The 26,521-nt window shown below is 36.5% G+C and overlaps 1 protein-coding gene and 1 pseudogene across 2 annotated transcripts; both read right to left on the bottom strand.

Moving 5' to 3' along the window:
• Positions 1-571: 571 nt before the first annotated feature.
• NAA50 (N-alpha-acetyltransferase 50, NatE catalytic subunit) lies at positions 572-25,994 on the bottom strand. 2 transcript variants are annotated; one of them, XM_030329876.1, is made up of 5 exons: positions 25,685-25,994; positions 5,564-5,697; positions 5,020-5,139; positions 4,525-4,591; positions 572-3,542 (listed from the first exon to the last, which is right to left on the bottom strand). In XM_030329876.1, the coding sequence occupies exons 1-5, from the start codon at positions 25,690-25,692 to the stop codon at positions 3,365-3,367; spliced, it is 507 nt and encodes a 168-aa protein (XP_030185736.1). In that variant the 5' UTR covers positions 25,693-25,994; the 3' UTR covers positions 572-3,364. The 2 variants fall into 2 exon arrangements, with proteins under 2 accessions (XP_030185736.1, XP_030185735.1); XM_030329875.1 differs by having other exon boundaries at positions 5,564-5,700; positions 25,685-25,993.
• Positions 11,442-11,529, bottom strand: LOC115524346 (annotated as a pseudogene).
• Positions 25,995-26,521: the final 527 nt, after the last annotated feature.

Here is a 26,521-nt window from a genome sequence, read left to right as displayed (position 1 = left end):
TTGGGATGATGGGCTATACAACGATAACTGTGACATATGGGGCAAAGATCACCCCTGTTTCCTGAATAAGCAAAATTCTAATTACAACTTCTAAGACAATGAATATAGTTAAACGACAACATTTTAAATTTGTTTTTGGTATTCAGAAAAAATTTAAGTAATTCCCAAAACTCAATGACTAAACTCCTTCATAACAAAAAAAATTTTAAATATACATTACCCGTAGTCAATGCACACTACTGATTAGACCATAGCTTAAAAGTGTCAGTTGTTTTCAACAACTACATTCAAAACTTCACAACTTAAGCAAGACCTCTCCTTGGATCTTACTTTTTCTCTCGAGACGGAACTGCAGAAAGTCAGCAGTATTTCTAGCAAGTTCCAAAAGGTCTGAATTAGGAGGCCTTGATTGCCCTTGGCCTATTTTAATGTTTTAAGTTAGATCTTAAAGATATGTGAAAGTAAATAAAAGAGTATGGCCAAAAGTAAACAATGACTAGTAAAACTGCTGATCTCAGTATTCAACACAGTGCAGGGTTTTCTTTGACATTTATCAGACATCACAGATTACTACCAGAACATCACATAAGTTTATTTCAGATGTAACAGCAATGTTAAAATCAACAAGTTTAATTTTTAACTGCACCAAGTAAACTTAGCCATTTAAGTATTTTTAAAGTTATTCCCTCCAAAAAACTGAGGGAGCTTTTCTTTTCCACCCACAAACCAGTTTCCCAATAGTTCTATTTTTGGAGGACTTTCAATTGATGAATAAATTGCTTTGGGGATATTTTAGAACTTCTTTCCCCAAATTAAAACTAATCTGGACAAATTATATATTGCATAGATTTCTCTGCAGATTCTTTTCTTTAGAACCCAAATGCAATAACAAAACAGGATAATTTTTACCTATTTGCCCCACAGTAAAAACTATCTGTCCAAAAAAATATGGATATATTCTCTGATCTTCCAGTTAATAGGACTGTTTTACCTCAACAATTTTTACGTTCCAAAATAACCAACTCAACATGGGACGTTATTTGAGTCTTTACTGACTCACAGGCGTATGAACTAGTGCCCAGCTCCTACGGCTTCTACATCCTCCTCTTCCTTAAATGGATGGAATTACTTAATACAAGTTTGATGTAGGACAATTAACCCTTTTCAAACATTTACAATTTAAAGTCACTATCTAGTGTGGAAAAAGAAAGTATAATGATAAGAAGCCTACATACTCAATTCAAAATGTAATTTTTTTTCCCTCCTTAAATAACATGTACTTAATTGTCATGAGGCAGCTATTCAGTTTTCAACAACCACATTTAGGGATACATTCATTGGACTGATTAGATAGTCCAGGTGAAATGGTTATAGAAATAGAGGCAGTGTCATCTCAGAAAACTCATTTATATATCAAAATCTATTTTGATATCTGGAAGTTTACAAAAAGGCTGAATTCTTCAAACTAAGTATGCCTTCTGTAACTCAAGCACTCTTCTGTTGGCAAGAGCAAGCTGAAGCTTATCCATGAAGGTAAAGGTGCTTAATGCTCTTTTTTTCTAAACTTGTATTTGGACTGCTTAAGAAATTGATACCCAAGAAACCAGCATGGTCTTTCTACATTTTTACTATCTTAAGATTAGAATAAACTCATTCAGCTATCTTCCTTTTCTATATTACTCTTGGCACTCAATTAAGACCATTGAAGTCTACTATACTTTGTACTTTCACATTCTCAAATAAGAACTTAAAAGATTACAAACTGTGCATAAACACTGTGTAAAATAATTTTGTCATTTAATATATTTGGAGAGATGAGACTTATATTATCAGAATTTACATGAGGATAAATATTACGAATCAAACTTTCTTTTAAAGACAAATGACAAGAAAATTCAAGCCCTGTGCACTGTTTTAAAGTCTAATGAGAACATTTCATGGGCCACCAGTATTGGCAATCTAGAGAATTTTAAATATTGGATATGGGACAATGGAGGAAAACATGAAAACTTCAGATGTCTCCTATCTTACAAAAGTTATCAACCCATCCAAGCCACTCCCTATGTGCCAGAAAATGATCTGGCATAAACCAGTCACGTCAGTAGAGGAGGTCACAGTGAAATCTGTGTTATTAACACTTCTAAACTTCTACTTTTCCAAGAATAGAAGCAATTTATTTAACAATTCCCCCTCCCCCAAATCCTTAAACTCATTATCATAGGCACAGAAAATAAGCAAATCTGGGATGTTCTCCAACAGATAAGCAATAGCACAGCTATGTTATTCTCAAAAATACTGTCTAGATACTCTCTCCTATATAATCAAATGCTCAGTGGCCATACTTTTAAGTCCGCATTAGCTGACATTAAATGCATTTATCGTGCCACAAATCCATCTAAGCTTCCTTTTAGGTGTTTTTTAATATGTCCAAGAGACGATACCTGCTTCAGATTTATTTAGGGGTATTGACCTATAAGGACATCAACTCCCATTTTTAAGGTTAGACTAACTATTGTGGGTGTACTGAAGAAAAAGGACAGGAAAAAAAAGTAAATCACAACAAACCTCTTTAGGTCAGTTAAAGGCCATATCTCTAGCTGGGATATTAAAAAAAATTAATCTCACCAGCCCACACTCTAAAAGTTAATGCCACTAATAACAATCAACAGCAGGAAAAATAAACCTGCCAACAACCAGCCCACTCATGTAACTCAAATACGGAGACCAAAGTAAAACACTACCTACCCAAACTGTCCCACCCACCCTCAGCAAGGAAGAAAGAAATAACTGCTTAAAAAACAAAATAAGCTTAGTATTTCTTACAAGGATAACAATGGTCCAACTCCTGAGATAACACTCAGAAGGACAAAAGGTGGAGTGAAGGCAATGTCTAGGGATTAGCATCCCACAGTCTTGAAAACCCAAAGTACCACAAACACACTAAACTTGTCTTTGAATTAGAGAACAAGATATTGCTGCTGTTTCTTTTTGTCTTTTGATATATACAACATTTCGTAGGCTCTGCCCTTCAATGTGAAAGCAGGACATAAAAAAAAAAAAATTGACACTGACACCCAAATTTTTGGGACCATATATATCTTAACTATGAAACCAAACAGATCTATACCTCCTCCTTCCTACAATCAAACCACCTCACAAAAATAAGAAAACTAAAACAATCCAAACATGATTAATTTTGAAAGTCCTTGGAAGTATTAAACCTTTTAGAGGAAAGAAAAAGAAAGAAAGGAGGACAAACAAGAACAAGGTAGGAGGGGGAAAAGAAAGATGGGGTAAAAAAAATCAATGGGCCTCTCTTTTATTTGGCGACAAGCAAGTGCAAGAAAGTTCATTTCTAATTTGTTCAGTTGTCTGTCTTTTGCACATCTGCATTCTGGCCAGAAGGGACTTTGAGGTTTTTCTGCAGCACATGAGCATCTGCGGGCTCTATCCTCTTATAGTAGTTCTTCTTTGTCTCAATAATCTCAAAGCCAAACTTCCTGTAGAAGTCAATTGCAGATTCATTGCTGATCTGGACATGCCTAAGATATAAGAGGGTATCAGAAAAAAAAAAAAAAAAAAAAAAAAAAAAAAAAAAATTAAGAATTCATCAGCTTTTGCGTATTCTGCAAATAGCTTCATATTGGTTGGAGCTGGAATACTGCAGACATTTGTTAGATTCTCTTCACAATTACTAGTTATCAACAAAGACTGAGTATTCATTTCAGAAAAACTTGGATGACAAATTTACACCTTTAACCTGTTACATCTTCAAGACAGCTGGCTGAATTTAGGAGACTCAGAAATAGGGTTTACTCTTACAATCGAGAAAGGGTAAAGTATCCTAGCTAGCATAACGTTTCTCATTGCAAGGAGAGAAAGGATTCCTGGAATTATAAATGGGTAAATAACCACAGGGATGATCCAATGACCATATTAACACATGCAGAAAAAACATGACAGAAAAATGATATATTGTCTCAAATGCCTAAATATAGCCTCTAATAAAAAAAAATGCTATATTTTAAAAATAAATTTGAGCTTTGTCAATTACTCCTCAGAACAGCATGACATAATTTAATCTCTCCCAGTGCCAAAGTTAAAATGAGAATAATCTTAACATTGGTATTATCAGATAAATACTCTTTGATTTTGATTATTAAACTCTACTACTAATAAGCATGTCACTGAGAACCTTAAACAAAACCCAGAAAGCAAACAGATGGCACAAGAATAGTATTAATGATACTAATTCTTCAGTTCTGAAGACTTTAGTTTTAATCTTGGTTTCATCCCTGTGACTTCAGAAGCTCCCACCCCAACACAATAAAGCAAAATGAGAAAGTTTTATCTTAGGTTCCTGATCTATTATTGAAACAAAACAAAAACTTCATAATCACCACTTCCATGCTTTTTCCAAAAGGCAATGAAATAAGGAACCAGATTTTAAAGTTTCCAGTAAAGATTTCTATTGCCAATTTATTAAATTCTTTACATAAGAACATTAAATATCATTTAACTTACAGATAGATGTTGTCAAAAGTGCCATCTTTTTCACAGATGTTTAAGACATGATTTAACATTTTCGTTCCTGTTAACAAGACAAACAAGTAAGTAATCTTAGAAAAATAATGTTTATATTACACATCTAAATGCCATCTTAATGTTTATTGAATCCTAAAAGAATTTGAGGTAAACACTAGACCACCTGATTTTTGAAAAATTTGTTCTCTCCCTACTATCTACATATGTTAAAAACTGCTAGTAGAAAAGCAACCTTTACATACAAGTCCTTCCAGAGAAAAGGAAAACAGAAAAAGCAAAAGGGACATTGATGACAAATCTATATAGGGCTTCCAGGTGAATTAGGTTAATAAATAAAGTTATTTTCCACCTTATATAATTCAGTAACTCTTTCCCAATACTCTCAAAAGAAATGGTTTCACTCATTGGGTCAGAAACAGTAATGATGTATTTATGCTTCTTTACATACACACACAAAAAAACAAATAATTTTACCTATTCCTAGCCTTCGGTATGGTGCCAGACATCCTAGTGTCATGATGTAAAGTCTCTTCTGATTCTGTGAATGATCCACCCTACAGCACACTGCACCTACTGCAATATCATTGAAATATGCTGCCATGGAAAATATAAAAATATTAAGTTCAAAAGACAGAATAACACATTTTATTGAATCTTCCTCCCCTTCTATAAGGGCTAAATTACTGCTATCATAGCATTAAATTTTATCAACTACTCTGAATAGCAAAAGCCTCAAAAATTTTCTACATCTTTTTACGGATTTAAGCATCTAGAGTAGACATATATGTGAAACATACAGGCACATACTAAATAAGAGAGAAGGTATTTAGCATTTTCTTTTAAAATTCAAATATTTTGTCTTGATTTCTCTGAGATCCTTCTCAAAACCTGGATCATCCCCATTTCCTCACTTGTAAAATAAAGAGATTAAATTAGTTAACTCTGCTCAAATATTAAAAACTAAGGGTCAAGAACACCAACAAAACAAATGAAGTGAGAAAAGAAAAAACTATTATACCAAGTTTTGCTAGCTCGCCAACCTCCAGCACATCCTTGTAGAACTTGTCATTGTAGCTGACTGGAAAGATGACCTGGTTTAATCTCTTCAACTGTTTGATATTGTGTGGTGTCACATCTCCCAGCTCGATCCGGCTACTGGAACAAACCAAAATGTACTCAATAAAATATAATTAGCTTCATTTGTTAAGATAAACATACTAGTACCAAGTCTTTTTTACATAATTGATAAATCCAACCTTTCATACTGACTTTATATTCCTACAAAGATTACCATTTATAAGATTCTGCCAGCCATTCTATGCAGATTCAATTTGTAGCACTCATATGATTATATATTTAGAGACAAATATGATAAACAATAATTACTCAGAAGGCCAGATTAATAATCTACACAAATGCCAAAATCTTCCTTGTAGTTTACAGTTTTTAGACAACTATTACTGATCCAAAGGACTGATGATACCAAATATTGACAAGGGGGTGGCAAATGGGATTCTTATAGTCTGCTGGTGAAAATGTAAATAGATACAGTATCTCTGGAACACAATCTAGTACTATGTATCAAAAACCTGAAAGGCACATCTTCTTTGTCCAAGTCTATCCTAGAAATTTATTCTGAAAAATAATCCAAATGGACAAAAATTATATACATTGAACTAGGAACCACTACATCAGTTACATGGGGTGGTATTCAAAATCCAGATTCCTAGACCTCACACCCCACAGATTCAGAGGTAGAATCTATGGCAGTGGAACAAAGGAATGGGGGGGGGGGATCTATTTGAAAACTACTTATCAAGAATGCAACGGTAGCATTTCTGAAAAACCATTATGTAATCAAAACAATTGGTTCTGTGGGAAAAGGAATTAAATCTAAAATGATTCAGGCTCATAGTAAAAAAGTTGTTTTGCCTATAATTCTGTCAACAAAAGGATTTTTTTAATAGCTCAAGTCCATTTCTCCACCATAAGCTAAAGGTTGATCAAATGTGACAAGACAAACCTGAACAGCATCTACGCATATATTTCTTCCTATTACCACTAGCAGTGTCATTAGTGGAGATGCTTACATGCATTATTGGCCTTCTTAAAAACCACAACAGTAGATGATAAAATCCTTTAAAGAAAAGAAGATCAAACTGAAATAAAAATGAGTTGAAAAATAAAACAATCTGATGTCAACCAAGCAGCTAGATAATGTGGGCCCTATGCACTGGGTGCTAATTCCAGATCACAATGGCATTAGTCAATAGCAGGGAAGTACAGACAATACACCCTAATTGATCATTTGCATCATATGTACATAGGTTTTGAAAACTGTTGGGAGAAATGACTAAATGAGAATGTTAATCTTCACACTTCTAAAATGACTAAAAAAAAAAAAAAAACCAAAACTAAGTGTCCTCAGCAGGGAACTGATTAAATAAAGCATGCATGATATGTTTATCTTATTACCACAAAAACATTGATATACTATTTTGGGGGGGGGGGGGGGGGGCACAATCTAAATATATATAACATATAATAAAATAGCTTTTGTTAATATACAGAAAAAGCTTTAAAGCATATACAAAAAATGTGTAGTCAGAATTGTGAGAGGCGCCTGGGTGGCTCACTGGGTAGAGCATTCAACTCTTGATCTTGGGGTTGTTAAGTTCAAGACCCATGTTGGGTATAAAGATTATACTTAAACATACAATCTTTAAAAAAATTTTTTTAATTGTGTATAATTTTAAAAACACTATTCTCTGAAATGTTACAATTCAGATTATCAGAAAGTATGAATAAATTATAGTTCTTAATAACACAAAAACTTTATTACAGACCATTATGCTCATTTGGAACTTTAGCCTTCCTGTCTCAATTATTTCATTTTTATTACTTACTGTGCAACCACTCTTGCATATCTTGATATTTTCTTAAGATCTGAGCACACAGTTTCTTAGTGGCCACACAAAATTAAGAGGCCAACACCACAGTAAAAAATAGAGATTTCTCTGTTACACTCTTTTCCAATTTTAGACATATAATTAAATATGGGTAAATGGCCTAAGTATTTTACAACTAAAATGACTTCCCTCTGTGAGATTCAGGTGTTCTTTAACTAGGTTTTATCTCCCTAAGAACAACTCCCCTCTTCATAAAAGCACACCCTGGCTTTGTCTTCTTTAAGGCTGAAGGAAATAACATTTCACCCTAAGTCCTCTTCTAATTAAAACCTATTTAGGCTCACTTACCACCATCTACCACTCAGGTTTTTTACTGGTAGATAGTGTTATGCTGTAAAGTACAGAACATTAAAATACAGGGATCACATCTTACCTACACTATTCTTTTTTTTTAGAAAAAGGATTCCTCCCATAATTAATACAACTATCACTTTTTTTTTTTTTTTTTTTTTTTTGGTAAGAACATTTAAGTTCTACTCTCTTAGCAAGTTTCAATTATACCCACAGTGTTATCAACTATAGTCACCCTGTTATACATTAGATCCTCAGACTTTATTCATCTTATAGCTGCAAGTCTATACCTTTCTACCAACCTCTTCCTATTCCCCCCACCCTGGCAACCCCTTATCTACTTTGTTTCTATGAGTTTGATTTTTTTGTTGTTAGATTTCACATGTAAGCAATACCGTTGTCTGGCTGGCTTATTTCACTTAGCAGAATGCTACTCTTTCACTGAGTATAACACACCAAATTGAGTATCGCAATCAAAGAGTCAGTCTCCGTATTTTATCCATTGCAATCAAAGAGTCAGTCTCCGTATTTTAAAACAATCACTGAAAAACTACATTATGAAGTCTAATAGTAAACAATAAAGAAAAACATAACCTAGGAAGCCAACCTCCTAAATTATAGTGAAAGAACATGTGTTTTTCAAAGTTTAAGAATGATTTCTAGGTGGGGCGCCTGGCTGGCTCAGTTGGAAGAGTATGCAACTCTTGATCTTGGAGTTGTGAATTTGAGCCCCACATTGTGTGCAGAGATTAAAATAAATACATACATACGCATATAATAAACACTTAAAAGAAAAAAAAAAGAATGATTTCTAGGTAATCACCACACTTCAAGCATCTTTATAATTTTTAAAATAACAATCAGGTATTTCTTGACTTCATACAAAAGGAAAAGGTGGTTATGGTACAATGTGCTAGAATTAAACCAAATAAAAGTTAACTACTAAAAAAGTTTCCAGCAGAGTAGGCAGAAAAAGCTTAAATACAGAACACTGTATTAAATCATTAGGGAACACCAGCTTAATCTTTCCCTGTCTAATCAAGTAAATAAATAAATAGCATGTCTTGATTAAAAAAAAAAAATGTCCATCACCATAGTAATTACTCAGGAAGTGAAAATCCTGTAAGACTACGAGAAATAAGTTTGATGTATATAGTCTCCCTATATTTTTCTCTCTGTGTGTGTGTGTGTGTGTGTGTGTGTGTGTGTGTGTACACACTTCAAAACAGAATTGGTATACTATGAATATCGTTTGGTGGCTGTTTAAGCATCTATTAAATATAACTTTGTCAGCAAAATTCACCTTCAAATACAGTTTAACTTTCATGAACATGATATGTCTGATTGAAATGTAATATTTCTGTAATCTTGACCACTCAGCTCTGAATTATTTTAAGATGTGGATATTCTAAATATATCAAGAGTAATAGCAATTTATAATTTAGCAAAGAACGTGTATCAAAAGCATAGAGTGCTATGCAGAAATGTTAAGAAAATGAGAACATGACTGCACACAATAAGATTTAGAAGTGAAAAGAACTTCTAAAGTAAGTCAAAAGGAATTCCAAAGTCTCTATTAGAAAATTAAACAGAGGTTTCATGAATTCTGTGAATTTGAAATTTTCTAAAGTTTTAATGAACATAATAGTTGCCTATTCAAAGCATAAACCGGGTCTATTTCAATAAATATTTGAACACCTATGTGCTAAAACCTGGAATGCAAAGGAGTTTATACCTAGTAGGAAATACAGGTATATGTATATATTGATCACGCATATATTAACACACATTACATATATACACACATTACACATATATACATAATTATGTATATATATATGAAACACAATACCTTAGTAATAGCACTTGCACACAGTACAAAAGTAATACTAGAATAAAAGTGATCCTGGAAACAGATGTGAAGGGTGACTTAAGAGTTTGTTCTGTAGGAGGGTAAGAAATGAATTCTAAGGAGAGCATAGAACATGAACAAAATAGCAACGATGTATTCTCCAAACTACAGGCAGTCTGATTTGGTAAAACAAAGCTTACTGTGTGTACTCTGTGACAGTCTTCCTCACCAATGCATTGCCTGCAGAGGTGGCAGCCATCTCCTACTTGGCATCATGGCCACCCGTAGACCTCTGGTGAAGCCCAAGACGCTTAAAAAGTGGACCAAGAAGTTCATCCAGCGCCAGTCAGCTGATGTGTCAAAATTAAGCGCAACTGGCAGAAACTCAGAAGCACTGACAATAGGGTGCAAGGGCCAGACGCTGCTGACCAACGTTGCTTATGGGAGCAGTAAGAAAACAGAGCACATGCTGCCTAGTAGCTTCTGGAAGCTCCTAGGTCACAATGTCAAGGAGCTTGAAGGGCAACAAATCTTGTTGATGGGCAACAAATCTTAATTGTGCAGAGACTGCTTACAATGTCTCCCCCAAGAGCCACAAAGCCATTGGGGAAAGAGTAGCCAGCTGGCCATCAGAGCCACCAATCCCAAAGCCAAGCTGTGCAGCAACGAAAATGAATAGATAGCTTATGTGCATGTCACATTTGTGTTAAGAAAACCATAAAATTACAAAAAAAACGGGGGGGGGGGAACGCCTGGGTGGGTCAGTCAGTTAAGTCTGACTTTTGATTTCAGCTCAGGTTATGATCTCCAGGTTTGTGAGACTGAGCCCTGTGCCAGGCTCTGCCCTGATAGCATGGAGCCTGCTTGGGATTCCCTCTCCCTCTCTCTCTGCCCCTCTTACACTCACGCTCGCTCTCTCTCTCAAAATAAATAAATAAAGTTAAAAAAAAAAAAGTGTGCTTTGTGTAAATGTGGAAGCTGGGATTGGAGAGGAAGGAGAATCAATTTTATGAGGAGCTTGCACATCAAGATGGTACTTGCTGGTCTTCTCTATCTACACTTATTCTCTAGGTTGACAATATCATAATCTTATGGCTTTAATGCTGCCATCTTCCAAATCTCTCTCTGGCTTAAAGGTCACTCCTGAACTCCAAAGCATCTGTAGTAGACACCTCAAATTAAACCTATCCAAAACGAGATCTCTGATCTTCCCAAAATCTGTGTCACCTGCAGCTTTCTATGTCGATAGCCTCTTTATCCTTAGCTGCAGGTTACTACTCTCTTACCTCCTTTAAATCTTTATTTAAATGATACCCCCAAGAAAGCTTATTCTGACAAACCTGTTTTTATTTCTTTATATTCCTGATAGGCTTTCTTATCAATCAGGATTATGTTTAGCCTTGAACAAAATTTCAAAGTGTTCCTTCTTACTCTTCAGTTCTGTCAATGTTTGCTTCATGTATTTTCAAGTTATATTACTAAGGGCATAAATTTGGGACTGTTATGAGTTGATGAACTGCTGTAATATTCCCTGTCTTAAAGTCTACCCTGTTCATCAATACAGACATACTGCTTTCTTCTAATCAATGCTGCATCATGTATCTTTACCATCTTTTACTCTCAACCTCTCTTTATCCTTATATTTAAAGTTTCTTTTGTGAACAGCATATACTATAGAGTTTCATTCCTCTAATTTGACAACTGGAGTATATTTTTTTACATAATTCTTCAAATATTATGCAATGTACATGTATTACTTTTTACTTATTAAAATAGCATGAAAGAAAAAAAGGGAAAATGTCATCACATTGAGTCATGCTAATCCTCACTGTATCGTTCCAATTTTAGTATATGTGCTGCCGAAGCAAGCACTTGACAACTGAAGTATTTGGTCTGTCCAGACTTAATATAATTATTGATGTAGTCTATTCCAATCCACCAGCTTGCAAATTTTCTGTATGTAACAACTCTTAGTTGTTCTTTATTTTTCAAGCCTTTTGGGAGGGATCAACTTTCCTTCTCAGCTTTTAAAAAGTATTATGGGCCCCTGGGTGGCTCAGTCAGTTAAGTGTCTGTCTGACTCTTGATTTTGGCTCAGGTCATGACCTTTTGTCAGATGAGCCATGTGTTGGGCTCGGTGCACAGCCTGCTTGGGATTCTCTTTCCCTCTCTCTGCTTAACCACGCCCCCCCAAATAAACTTAATAACATGTCTTAAAGTTTACATAAAATTAAATCCACTTTTTTCCTGTATAGTTCTACTTTTTACAACATGTATAATGACAGTTTTCAAGATATAGATACATCACCCCCAAAATCTCTCATGACCCTCTGTAGTTCAATTTTACCACCAGTCCTAGGCAACCATTAATGTTTTCTGTTCCCCATATCTTTGCCTTTTCAAGAATGTCACTTAAATGGAATTACATAATACATAGCCATTTGCTTGATTTCATTCATTCAACATAATGCTTTTGACATTTACCACACTGTTTTATCAACAGTTCATTCCTTGTTATTGCTAAATAATATTCCACGGTATGGATATACTATGGTTTATCCTTGTGTTGAAAGGCATTTAGGTTTAGAGTTATTGGTGATTATGAATAAAGTTGTTATACACATTTCTCTATGGTTCTTGTGTGAACATAAATTTTTAATTGCTTCTGAATAAATACCAAAGAGAGGTAACACTGGATTATAAATGTATCAGAGTCCCAGTTGTTCTGCATCTAGAATTTGGCACTGTCAACCTTTAAAAATTTACACTACTCTAATGGGTGTGTAGTGACATTTCTTTGTGGTTTTAATTTGCATGTCTCTAAGTAACAAATGATGTAGAGCATTATTTCATGTATTTCTTTGCCATTGGCAGAACTTCTTCGGTAAAGGAGCTGTTCAAATCTTTTGCCCATTAAAAAAAAGTAGATTTCAAGTGTATTATGGACACATGTCCTTTGTAAGCTAGTATACTGCAAATAACCTGAAGCCCCTTCCTACCTTTTACATCTTACTTTTTTTAATGTTTTATTTATTTTTGAGAGAGAGACAGAGGGGGATGGGCAGAGAGAGAGGGAGACACAGAATCTGAAGCAGGCTCCAGGCTTTATGCTGTCAGCACAGAGCACAATGCAGGGATCAAACTCACGAACCGCAAGATCACGACCCAGGCCCAAGTTGGACACTAATTAACTGACTGAGCCACCCAGGTGCCCCTATTTTTCTCTTAAATAGCCTTGAGGTATAATTTATAAACCATAAAATTCATGTTTTTTTTTTTTTCCCTTAAATCTTACTGAGAGAGAGAGAGAGAGAGAGAGAGAGAGAGAGAGAGCGCGAGCAAGCACGGTGAATCAGGGGAGGGGCAGAGAGAGAGAGGGAGAAAGAGAATCCCAAGCAGGTGCCATGCTGTCAGTGTGGAGCCCAGCGCAGGGTTCAAACTCACAAACCCTGAGATCATGACCTGAGCCAAAACCAAGAGTTAGATATTTAACCAACTGAGCCACCCAGACACCCCTGAAATTCGTGTTTTAAGCGCACAATTCAATGATTTTTGGACTATTTACAGACATGTGCAACCATAACCTCAATTCAGCTTTAGAACATTCACATCACACCCCCCCAAATCCCTTGCGCAAATCTGAAGCAAATGTCCTTTCCTACTCAAAGTCAGTCACTAAATCTACTTTTTTTCTGTGGATTTGTTTTTCCTGGACATTTCATATAAATGGAATCATACAATAAACATGATCTTTTGCACTGCACTTCTTTCATGTAGTGTGTTTCTGAGGTTCATCCATGATGTAATGTGTCAGCAGTTGAACAATAGTCCATTGTATGAATATACCACATTTTGCTTATGCATTCACCACTTGATGGCCATTTTAATAATATTTACTTCATGGGCCATTATAAATTACGCTGTTATGAATATTGCATACAAGTCTGTGTGTGGACACAAATTTACTTTCTCTCTGGAGATACCTAGAAATGAGATTGCTGGGTTGTATAGCAAATATGCTTAACTTTTTAAAGAAACCGCCTTTGGTAGGTAGAATAACAACCTCCAAAGTATGTCCATGTTCCAATCTTAGCAATCTTGACTATGTTATTTTACATGGAAAACACACTTTGCAGATGTGACTAATACCTTGAGATGGGAAGATTAACCAGGACTACCTGGGTGGGCCCAAAATGTAATCACAGAGGTCCTTAAAAGTATAAGACAACAGAAGCAAAAGCAAGAGATTTCAAGATGCTACACTGCTGGCTTTGAAGATGAAGGGCCACAAAACAAGGAATGCAGGTGGCCTACAGAAGCTGAAAAGGCAAGAAAATGGATTCTCCTCTAGAACTTCTGTAAGAAACACAATGTTGTATTAATTTCCTAAAGCCGCCTTGACAAATTACCACTCGATAGCTTAAAACAGAAATTTATTCTATGGAAGTTACAGAATCTGGAAATCCAAAATCAAGCCAGCAGGGCCATGCTCTCTGGATTTGGACTGGATAGAATTCCTTGCCTCTGCCAGCTCCTGGTGGCCTCAGATGTTTCCTGGCTTGTAGCAGTAACAACTAATGCGTTTCTCCATCTTCACATGGTGCTCTGTGCGTGTGTGCCCCGCCTCCTCTTCCTTTAAGGACAATGGCCATCAGATTTAGGGCCTACCCTAATCAAGTATGACCATCTTAATTACATCTGCAAAAACCCTATTTCTAAATAAGGTCATGTGCCAAGGTTCCAAATAAACATGAATGGGGGCAGGGGTACTATTTAAAATCACCATTCATACTAATACCTTAACTTTAGCTCAGTAAAACCCATTTCAGACTTTTCACCTCAAGAACAAGGTAACAGATTTGTGGGGTTTTTTTTTAATTTTTATTTTTCAGACAGAGAGAAAGTGGGAGAGGGGCAGACAGAGAGAGGGAGACACAGAATCTGACGCAGGCTCCAGGCTCTGAGCTGCCAGCACAGAGCCTGACACGGGGCTCGAACTCACAAGCCACGAAATCATGACCTAAGCTAAAGTCGGATGCTCAACCGACTGAGTCACCAAGGCACTCCCAGATTTGCATTTTTAAGCCAATAAGTTTGTAGTAATTTGTTATGGTAGTAATGGAAAACACTGCTAAACTGTTTTCTGAAGTGGCTGCACCATTTGCATTCCTACCAATAACAGTTTCTCCACATCCTCACCAACACTTTTTATTGTCTCTTTATAGCCATTTTACTAGTGTGAAGTGATAATCTCATTGGATTTGCATTTCTCTAATGACTAATACTGTAGAACATCCTTCTTTATGGTTATTAGCCATTTGTACATCTTCTTTGGTGAAATGTCTATTTAAGTATTTTGTCCCCGGTCTAGGCCTAAGAATAAACCTACAATTTTAACATTAATTAATAAAAGAATTCCCATTTTTATACTAGATTACTTATTGAGTTGTAAGAGTTCTTTATATCATATATATATATATATATATTTATATTTATATATTTTGGGGACAAGCCCTTTATCAGATATATAATTTACAACTATTTTTGCCCAATTTTTGGCTTGCCTTTTCATTCTAACAGTGTACCATACTAGTGTAAACTGTTACTTATAGGGGGAACTGGAAATTCTCAGTATCATCTTCATAAATGTAAAGCTAAAAACTATTCTAAAGTAACTTTGTTTTTTAAAAAAGAAGAAGGAACTGTCAGATTAAGAGATGATAAAGGGATGCCTGGGTGGCTCAATCAGTTAAGCATCTGACTTTGGCTCAGGTCATGATCTTGTGGTCCTTGAATTCGAGCCCTACATCAGGCTCTGTGCTGACAGCTCAGAGCCTGGAGTCTGCTTTGGATTCTTTGTTGCCGCGTCTCTCTGTACCTCCCCCACTCACATTCTCTCTCTCTCTCTCTCTCTCTCTCTCTCAAAAATAAACACTAAAAATTAAAAAAAAAAGATTATGAGATATTTCAGCCAATGAAAACGTGTGGACCTTTTTGGATTTTGATTTGAAAAAGACATTTACAAGACAAATGAGAAAAAGCAAATACAGATTGGGTGTCAGATCTTAAGATGATATTAGATGTAACAGTATTAGAATTACTTTTTCTAAAAAGTCCTTCCATGATAAAGATTCATACAGTAGTATTTACAGATAAAATGGGATAGTATGTCAAGAATTTCCTTTGAAGTACTCCAGCAAAAAAGGGAAACTACTAATAAAAGATGAATGAACATGAGAATTAATATTATTCATTGGAATTGAATGCATTGAGGGCTCAATGCACTATTTACTTTTGAAGATGTTTGAAAATTTCCGTAACAAAAAATAAAACATACGTTAATTATATAAGGAACTACAAGCTGTAATATTTTGCATTTATGTTGTTTTGTAGCCAACTCTGTCCAAGAAAGAACAAACACTAATTTTGATACTAAAACTCATAGCAGAAAGCATCTGATGCTTTATTCTCTACTATTTGAAAAACAGTAAAAGGCAAGAATTTCAAACCTTTAACAACCACAACCCCTCAACTGCCAGCTGTACCAAGCCTCCAGTTTGCAGAAAAGCTGAATGAGAGCTGGATGAAAATGAGCCTTCCATTCTGATATAGGCTTCCTCTTATAAATTCGTAAGTCTCAGGATACTCTGTTATACAGTCTTTACTTTTGGTGTAAATGGCCTACATGTTCTGACATTATTTTTTTCCCCATTAAAACTACTATCAAACATTGTTTTGGTAAGATGTATCATTTGAAAAATTATTTACAAAATGTAGTTAAAAAATTTTTTTTAATATTTATTTGGGGGGGGAGGGGCAGAGAGAGGGAGACACAAAATCTGAAGCAGGCTCCAGGCTCCATCTGAGCAGCACAGAGTACAATGCGGGGCTCTAACTCATGAACCGTGAGATCATGACCTGAGCCGAAGTCCAGCGCTTAACCAACTGAGCTACCCAGGCGCCCCTATATAATGTAGTTTAAATGCTACCTAATGTGATTAGAAGCAATGTTGATATTAGGTAGATAAAAACAGATACTAGAGGGAATGCATCCAGAGTTTTTCCATTAATTTAACTCATAAGGAAAAATCCCCTTTTGTAACACATCACTTTGAGAGTTATTTCCTGGAATAAAAATACTGCATAATATACATCCTCTAATTATGTGAACATATCACATTACCAAGAATATCATAGTGAGGGGCACCTAGGTGGCTCACTCGGTTAAGCATCTGCCTCTCAATTTTGGCTCAGGCCATGATCTCATGGTTCATGAGACAGAGCCCTGTATGGGCTCTGCAGTAACAGCAAGGAACCTGCTTCGGATTCTCTCTCTCCCTCTCTCTACACCTCTCCTGCTCATGCACACTTTCTCTCCCTTCCTCAAAAAAAGTATCATAGTGAATTAGAACATTTAAAACCACAACTACTAAAAAAAATACTTGAACTTTAGGGGTAAACGAACAAGAGCCCATGAAGAAGTCTGAGAAACAATTTTCAAGAGAGGAGGGATAAGGTCTGGAGAAGTAGTGTCACAAAAGCCAAGAACGGATTCCAAACCTGGCTATACACCAGAATCACCTTGCCAGTTAAAAACTCAGATTTCCACATCCCACCGTGGAATCTTTAATGATTAAAGCTTCTTATATCAACCACACAAATTTAATACCCACCTAAGTTAATAAACTTCCCACGGCACTGCATATGTGTAAATTTCCATATCCAAGTATTTCAGTGAGGGAAAAAGGCTAACGATGGTCACAGAGAAGTGGATTTCACATAAAATATGGAGTCATTTTCCTTATGTAAGTTAACAGTGTATTACACTATAGCTAGTATTGAGAGCTAGTCTCAAATTCAAATCAGCCTGACTCTTGAAAAATGGTTTTTAATCACTACACTGTTTACTTACTTCGGGTAAGATTTCAATGTAATTTAACAACACAAACTATCTTAATTTATCAGTTTAGGACCTCTATTCTGTAGATAAGCCTCAAATTCCTGGACTAAAAGTCAAATCTGCTACATCTAGTAGACTCAACAGTTTGTTTTTAAAGTTGGTTGCTAATATTTAAATCAGAAGCTTTTACATAAAGCCTACATTTCTGGCCTTTTTTTTTTTTTTTTTTTTTTTTTTACTCATTTACCTTATCTGCCTGTTCCTGGGTTCCTGTTGGCACTAGTTTACAACCCTAACTGTAAAAAACTGAATACAGTAGTGATTAAACAAACTGAATTATTCTTTTGGCTCAAGTAAATTCATGTGACACGTTATTTTTTTGTTTTTCAAATCCATAACAAACCCCAATGTTTCTTCATACCAAAGATTTTAGAATAAGATCTAAAAGAGGGAGGAGGATGGTGAATGATATAGCAAAAGTGCCCTTGTATATCAAGTCCTTAGATTTGGAACACAGCTACTGGCCTCCTACTTTATACAGCTTGTTAGTTATTTGTATCAGCACCAGAAGATGAATCTGTTACTCTGTCAAATCTCATATCATCTTTGCACTTAAAATATGGTAGCAGAAAACCTTTTTTTTTTTCATTTATTTTGAGAGAGAGAGAGAGCGCGCACACACACAAGCAGGAGAGAGTCAGAGAGAGGGAGATAGTGAATCCGAAGCAGGCTCTGCACTGTCAGTGTAGAGCCTGATATGAGGTTTGAACTCACGAACCAGGAGATCATGACCTGAATGGAAATTCAAATGCTTAACTAGGTGCCCCTGTGGTAGCAGCAAAACTTTACCTGTGGCTTAAAACAAACACTGTGTCACAATGAGATAATGCATATTAAGTATTTGGCACAGCAACATCAGATAATAAGCACTCAAATGTTTTTAAGCTATTAAAAGTAATGTCAATTATGCCCATAATTATAAAAACAAAATTTAGTGGCAATATTCTGAAGGGCCACAAGATGGAGATATGACTACACAAAAGTAGGCCTTTCTCTATAAAGTCTGACTTTTTAAGTTACATTGAAGAGAAAATGAAGAACTGTATAAAGCTTAAAGCCTAACCATTTATATTTTAAATGAGTACTGAGTACACGTCAGCACAAAATTTTAACTGCTTGGTCATTTCTTGTGCAGAGTGTTTGATCTGGAAGGGAACTTGGAAGCCACTGGGTCCATTCCCCTTCATTTCACAGATGATGGGACTGAAGCCCAGAGACAGATGTACCTGTAAATTATACAGCCAATTATCAACAAAGCCAGAACCAGGCCTATGTCTACACATTACCATTATAGTGCAAGATCAGCCACCCATGACTCCCCTCAAAGGAGTCCTTTCTACTCCTCAAGGTTGAGAGAAATACCAAACCTGAAACACTTATCTAAGGTATACTAATGATAAAAGGGATTTGCATAAAACTTGGGCTTAGAGTAGGTAATTGCCTTAGCTAGCATTAATCTGGTTCTACACTCAAATAAATTACATAAAAGATAAATTCCTTTAACTTACAAGTCCACTGAGCATTTATCAAAGCACAGCTTAAATACTAATTGTTCAAGAAGTCTTAACCTGTCATCCCGCTGAGATTTCCACCTCATCTATATTATACTGTTTGTACCCTTCCTAGGCACAGTACCTCTGTACCATTCTAAGCATTTATTTTTATACCTTACCTCTTCTACTGAACTATAGGACTTAGGGTAGGACCTCAAATATTTCAAGGAATTGATGAATTACTCCCAGTAAGTCCAAGAATCTCTAGGCCTTTAATTTAACTGATGGGCTTTCTCTCATCTAGATTTTAGAGCAGTTTCTCAATCTTAGTACTACTGATATTCTCTCTGGGCTGGATAATTCTTGGTTGTGAGGGGCTCTGTGGTGGAGCACTGTACAATATTCAGCATCATCTCTAGCCTCTACCCACTAACCGTTCCACCCCATTATGACAACCCAAAATGTCTCCAGACATTACCAGATACGCAGGGGGGAAGGTGTGACCCTCCTTGAGACTTACTATTCTAGAGGTTTTACAAGTATCAAAAAAGTGGTGGTGAGTGGATTAGCTCTGCAAGCTGTATGAGTGCAAGAATCAAGTGTGCAAAAATCTCAGCAATTATTTGCTGGGATACTAGAAGTGTTAAACACACATCAGATATAACCTACTTAAATAACCTGAAATGAAATAACTTAAATAACCTGAAAATAACCAAATTATCCTTTGAAAAAATGTTCTGTGATCATCCATCCATACATTCAATTAAGAGAACTCCTTCCCAGCTATGGCTTTTCCCTTACTACCTCCTAAATGTTTTTACTTCCAAATCTCTGAATCCAAACACATATTCCCAACTGCTTACTAGTTATCTCTACAGGAATCTCAAATTCAACGCATTGAAAACTGAACTCATCATCCTCTATAGGAAATTGGAACACGTATCTCTATTCTCTATTTTTAGGAATAGTCCCATCACCCATCCAATATAAAAAACTTAGTTTTAGATGTACTCTTACATCCCATTTTAATCCCTGTTAATTCTGCTCCCCAAATATCTTCATAACCTATTTTTACCTATACCCCTTCTCTAAGCAGTATGCTTCAGAGCATCATTTCAACACAAATTCTAATGGCTTACTTAAGGGAAATAAGACTAGAACGGAGACAAAGCTATCACAACACACTCAGAAATACAAATATGATCACTTTATTTCTAATGCTTAAGATCTTTTAAGAGCTGCATATAATCTGCCAAATGAAATTCGAATAGCACTGCAAATAAAGCCCTCATCACCTACGTATGGCCACTGGCCTCACCCTCCCTCTCTCCCACCAGTTTTTGGCCATATAAAGCTACTCAAAAATTCCAGAACTCACTGAGCTTCCTTGCCTTCTTGATTCACCTCTGTAATGGTTTTTTCATTAGTAAACTAAAGATACTATAGTATCTTTCTAGTCTGTTGATAATATTTTATCAGTATTTAATCTGCTGATAGCTTTGATGAATTTTCAGATTGCCAAAAAAATTCTGCTGATAGCTTTGATGAATTTTCAGATTGCCAAAAAAATTGCCAGTAAAAGTGGGAAATATCCAATCTAAGTAACCAAATTAACAGTAACAAAAAAGGTGGGGAGAGAAATACCATTTATCATCTAATCAGCAAAGCAAAATTAAGAGTTAGGACTATTATGTGAATATGTCCCCAAATCCAACCTGTAAAGAAATTATTTCTATCATTTTACAAACGCTCAATGTATGCTACTCATCCCAGAAGAAGGTAATTTACACCACTGATGGATGAAACATCTTCCTCCATTTCCTTATTTTCTGCAAGTGCCCCTCCCCTTCCCCATTAGCCCTTGGAGAAGAAAAAGGCACTCACACACCATTGGCAGTATGAACTGCCACTATCTTTCTAGAGGTCAATTGGCAACAAATATCAAGAGATTTTAAAATGCCAGCACCTTCTGATCCAAAAAATTCACTTCTAGGGAATTATCCAAAAGAAATAAGAATGTGTATCAAGTAGTTTTATACACAAGCATTTACTGCCATACTATCGAGGACTGAGAAAAGCCTCTGGACTTCAAAAACAAGGGTCTTCTACTAACAGCTTCAGCCATGATAGAGGCAGAATTACAGATCACCCTAGCTCAGGAAAGGCAAATGCATACTTCCAATTTATCCCTTCTCCATCCATAGCAGACAAAGTAAGTGGATTACAATATTTTAATCTAAAACCAAGAGTGACCTCAGAATCCTTCATCAGAGGCATAACCAGTCATACACTATCTGTTGGTCCACAAACTGCACATTTACTATTTAGAAACTCCATCTGAAAATTGTATCCTAAGGAAAAAGATCATGTTTTACACAATTTTTATTTTCAGAGTCTAGTCCAGCACTGTCCAAAATAAATACAATTAGAGTCACAAATGTAATTTAAAAATTTCTAGTACCTATATTAACAAGGCAAAAAGAACAGATGAAATCAATTAAACGTGTAATCAAAATAGAAATTATTAATTTCCCTTTTTTAAAAAATCTTTTTTTATACCAAGTCTTTTAAAAATCCAGTGTGTATTACACTGCACATCTCAATTCAGATGCTAATTTTCCTCTCAAATATTTTATTTATATTTACATTTCACAAAATTTATAGTAGATTCACATATCCACATTGTTCCAAACATACCAAAAAATTGTCCAACAACTTTGAGTATCAGTTTTTAAATTTAAAATTGTAATTAAAATTTAAAATTTAGTTTCTCAGTAACACACGCCACATATCAACTGCTCAACAGCCAAATGTAGCTAGTCACTACTGTATTAGACAGGACTAACATTTTCCCAATAAGTTAGGCAGTGAATGCATATAGAAACTGATGGAAGAGATCAGATCAAGAGAAAGCAGTGTTCATGATAGGACAATTACATAATTTTGTAGTTATTAAACTGTAATACACACAATTTTCATTTCTATGATGAAAAGGAAGTTTCTATCAGTTGCAACTGGTATTTAATGGTTTCTGTAGGCTGTGCTTAAAAAAAAAAAAGTATTTAAATAAAGAATTGAGAAGTTTTATCTTTTTAGATGGCACAAAGCTGGAAACCATAGCTAATACCTAGAAGAGAAAATCAGAAGTCAAAAGATTTCCACAGGCCAAAATGGAAAACGTAAGCAAAGTGAAAGTTAATACAGATGTTAGTTTGGTCCAGCAAAAGCACTATCTTTGAAAGATAATGCTTTATATGGATAACCTTTAGAAATCTTTTTCAACCCAGAAATTCTTAATTATTCTTCGTGTGTTCAGAATTTTACCAACAACTGTCCATGATTTCGGGGGAAAAAATCACAACACTGATGTCAACACTGCATTAGTCACCAGTGCACACATCTGTATTGGTAACAGATCTACTTTCTAAATTATATAATGATGCTATTTACAAACAGATGCAAACATCTAATCTTATGACTTATGATGTAGTTGTACCTGGTCATTTACCTATTGAAAAAAGAAATCTTATAGTTTATTTTCCCTTTATTTCTCCCTTATATTGGTTAGGTCATTTTATTGATTTTCTAAAACAAATCATGGTACAGGTAGGTTATATTTTATGTGAATTCATCTCAATACAGCAAGGAACATTACAAAATATTTTAAAATCCAGTATTTCCATCCACATCCCACAAATTATTGGCTTCATAGAAGCTTGGAGTACAAATTGGAGGTTTACAAAGGTTCCTGAATTCTCCTTCAGACTCACTGCCTGTCCCCCAACAAAAACAGCAATACAACCTTAAAAAACCTGTTTTATTGAAGTACAGAATTTGTATGGTAAAGGGCACAAATCTTGTTCACAGTCCAATGATTTTTCAAACATACATATACATCCATGCAATCAATATCCAAGGTAAAGATAGAGAATATTTCTAGCACTTGAGAAAACTCCCTTGTGCTATCAAAGATAGATTATTCTGAGTTTTTCAACATAGATTCCTTTGACTGCAGAATCTTTGATTTTAATATTTTAATTAGTAAACTACACTGTTCTGTATACTATACTTATATTATTGTCCTCTAGTTTCCCATCTTTGCATGTATTCACATCTTGTTAAAGACATTTTTATTAGAATTTATACCCCTTTGCTACAATTGAAAGGTAAATGAATTCAGTTTTACTTTCTATTATACTAATTATATTGCCATCTCTGTCATGGCTGTGACTTCTTGCTTAAATATCACCTTCCATAGAGAGGAATAATAGATAAAAAGGAAACAGTATCTTGTAATATACCTCAAATTTCTAGACCATGCAAATAAATACATGCAATAATGAAAAACTGGAAATTTATCTACTTTCCTACGGAGGAAAGGCAAATGCATGCCAACACAATGGAATGTCTTCCTGCTACTACCAATAAAAACTAAGTAAAAATATGAAGAAAAATCAAATAGTAACTTTAAAAAGTTTGAAAATGATAGTGAATATAGGCAACAATATAAAACATTTAAATAGTAGATTGAGTTAGAATTAGAAGTTCTTCAAGAGTCAGGACTATAACGCTAACCACCTTGTGTATAATGATACAAGTCTTTGAACTCAAGGATCTTAGAATCTTTCAAATAATACCTATTATCTTCATTTGTTCAGTGCCTTAAATCAAGACTTAGAAGTGAAAAACATTTTAAAGTCCCATCTTACCTGGGAGTTAGTTCATTTGGGAAGTTAAAGGGACTATTCACAGGAATAGTGAAATCATCTTAAAAATTTACCATTACGAGGAACGCAACTTTAAGCTCCCAATCTTAAGTGATAGGAACTAGACTTAAGGACTCTTCATCCTCTAAATTTGGCCAGTTACTCGTTTCTCGGGATTTGTTACCATCATGTTGTTACACATATAAAACACCATTTTAAATAAAGAGCTAATTGCCTCATGAGTGTATTAACTGAAGGAAGATTGTGAATAATATCATTGTTTGACCCCATTTCTATTGCCAAGTTAGGTATCAGAAAGAACATTACACCCTAGCAAGACAGAGTTAGACCAAGGATTTTGGCTCTAAACACCCAGAATAATTTCTTGGAGGCCTTCCTTTATAAATCCATGCAGAGTCTCAACCGTGGGAACTATTCAGCCTCATTTTTAGTACTCTTAACAGAACAAGAGAAGTATTGCTCGCTGATGAGAATACAAAAATGAGTAAGAAACAGCGTCCATACTAAAGGGAAAAAAAAGAAAAATCTCACTAAATTATATTGGATCATATATAAAATAGCCAAACTTCCTAGTTCATGATTCAAATACTACAAATACTTCCCATACCTCAATTAATATCCTGATTGGAACTCTTTAGAATTTGACGTGAAATAGTGCAGGTACTACAAAAATTTCATTATTCCTAAATTTTAGTGCAAACCATACAATTAAGCATTAGAATGGATTTCCAATATTTAAAGCAAATCAGAGCAGGGAATCATATTACAGACCTAAGGCCAAATTAAACTTTCTTGGACCTCTTCGACCCCACACACATATACATACCAAGATAATATTCAGAGCCTTGTTTTAGGCAGCATGAGATTATTTCGAAAGTTGACTTTTATTTCATACTCAAAAGGCTGAACAGTTTGGAAGCTCGAACATAGTTACAATTCTTTGACTAGCTACAATAGAAAAAATCTCAGAAAGCTTTTAAAACTGATAAAAGGAAGGCTTCAAAACGGCTTTGATTTAGGAAATATTCTCAAACACTGTTACGTAATTAATATTTTAACAGTATGTAATTTAATAGTAAGGTGACATCATCCAAATGGGAAGAGTTGAACCAATATAAACCCTAATTTGATCCAAGAGGAAAACTATGAAAGAGTATTAATTTTTCTAATCACCTGAAAAAAGCTTCTGAGGAGTAACCAAGAACCCCCTCACAGCACCGGGGCAATAGTAAAACTACTGGAGCAATAGCTCCACCTACTGATCGGCAATACTTCCTTAAACATTTTGGCACCCCAACACTACAGAGCTCACGCTCTCTCCCCCTCCTCCACTCGCTCTGACCCAACCCAAATCCAGTTGAGTCACTAGCTCTTAATACTCATCCCATGCTCTTTATTCCAATTCCTTCTCCCTCCAGAAGGTTCTGTCCAGCTCTCAAGTGTAAATAAGACTGAAAGGTGTCAAACGCAGTTGCTAGCGTTGAGCCTGGGTCTAAAGAGGACAACCAGATCACTCCACTTGGAGTGGCGGGCCGGGGGTGGCTCAGTCGTCCGCTCCCAGGTAGGAGGCCCAAGGAGCCTCACAAGAGCTTTCCCCTGTTGCCCCCCTCGGCTGCTAGTCTCCGCTCAACCCACACTCGTCCTCCGGGCCGAAATCCTGCGTTCCCCGCGTTTTGCCCCTGCTGGCCCTTCAGCCCGCCAAGAGCCCGCGCCGAGCATCCGCCTCCTCCGTTGAGCAGAGAGAATCCCAGAAATCTCCCTCCGCCGGGTCTTCGCCCGGAGTCTCTCCCCTCCTTCGCAGCCCCTCTCTCCCCGCTGGCCGGGCCCTGCCCGGCTGCCCTTCTCACCCTTTCATCTTCCCCGCCTGCTGAGGCCGTTGTTACCGCGGATATCAACGCCGTTGTCGTCGCCGCCCTGAGCTCTCTGCGCCCTCAGTTCGGGCCACTCAACCCCCACAAGCCGGCCTCCCCACCTAGGGCAGGGAGCTGAGCGAATGACGGAGGCCGCGGGAGTCGAGCGCAGCCCTGCGTCTCCGAAGGGGGCGGGAGTGTCTCCCGCCGCCGCGCTGTGCCGCCGCTTCTCCACACGTGCACACCGGGCAATCGACTCCCGCCCGCGGCCGCCGCCAGCCAGACCCGCCGCCGCGCTGTGACCTTTCACCCCGCCCCCTCTGCGCGCCGGCGCGCCGGCCGCCTCGCGCGCAGCCGCACTGCTGTTCTCCGTGCACCCTTCCCCCTCTACTTCACGACCTCCATTTTCCTACTGGGCTGTGGCTTCTGGCGTCATCTTTCTCCTCCCATCCCTTACGACACTACTTGTGGGGCTTGCCCGGTAGGCCCTGGCGGTAAAATCCGGATTTTTCCACCCCTCCCTCTCTTCTCTCACTTTAACCAGATCTACCTTTCTCGACCCCGTTCTTCCAGTGGGTAGTCTCTAGAATGACCTTCAAACACTGTCTCCTAATAAGATTTTATAAAGATTGTTCTTCTAAATGTAAAGAAATCTGGGGTAGACTCAAACTAATGAGATGTTTTTAGGACTAGCGTAATTAACAATCGGCCGGATAATCTGGCCTCCGTCCAGCACGATCCAAATTTTGAGGTCATGTGATCGCCTGGGATTAAACCTGGGATTTCACCGGCCAGCCACTGTGGGACAACGCTATCGCTATTTCCGGTCCCTAG

This window comes from Lynx canadensis, chromosome C2, assembly GCF_007474595.2.
Source record: "Lynx canadensis isolate LIC74 chromosome C2, mLynCan4.pri.v2, whole genome shotgun sequence".
NCBI classification, from domain to species: domain Eukaryota; kingdom Metazoa; phylum Chordata; class Mammalia; order Carnivora; family Felidae; genus Lynx; species Lynx canadensis.
This window is presented reverse-complemented; position numbering and strand designations above follow the sequence as displayed.

Coding starts and splice junctions, on each gene's coding strand:
- NAA50 (XM_030329875.1), bottom strand. Junction 5,140..5,563: donor TGGCGAGCTAGCAAAACTTG/GTATAATAGTTT, acceptor TTTCCATGGCAG/CATATTTCAATGATATTGCA. Junction 3,543..4,524: donor ACTTTTGACAACATCTATCT/GTAAGTTAAATG, acceptor CTTATATCTTAG/GCATGTCCAGATCAGCAATG.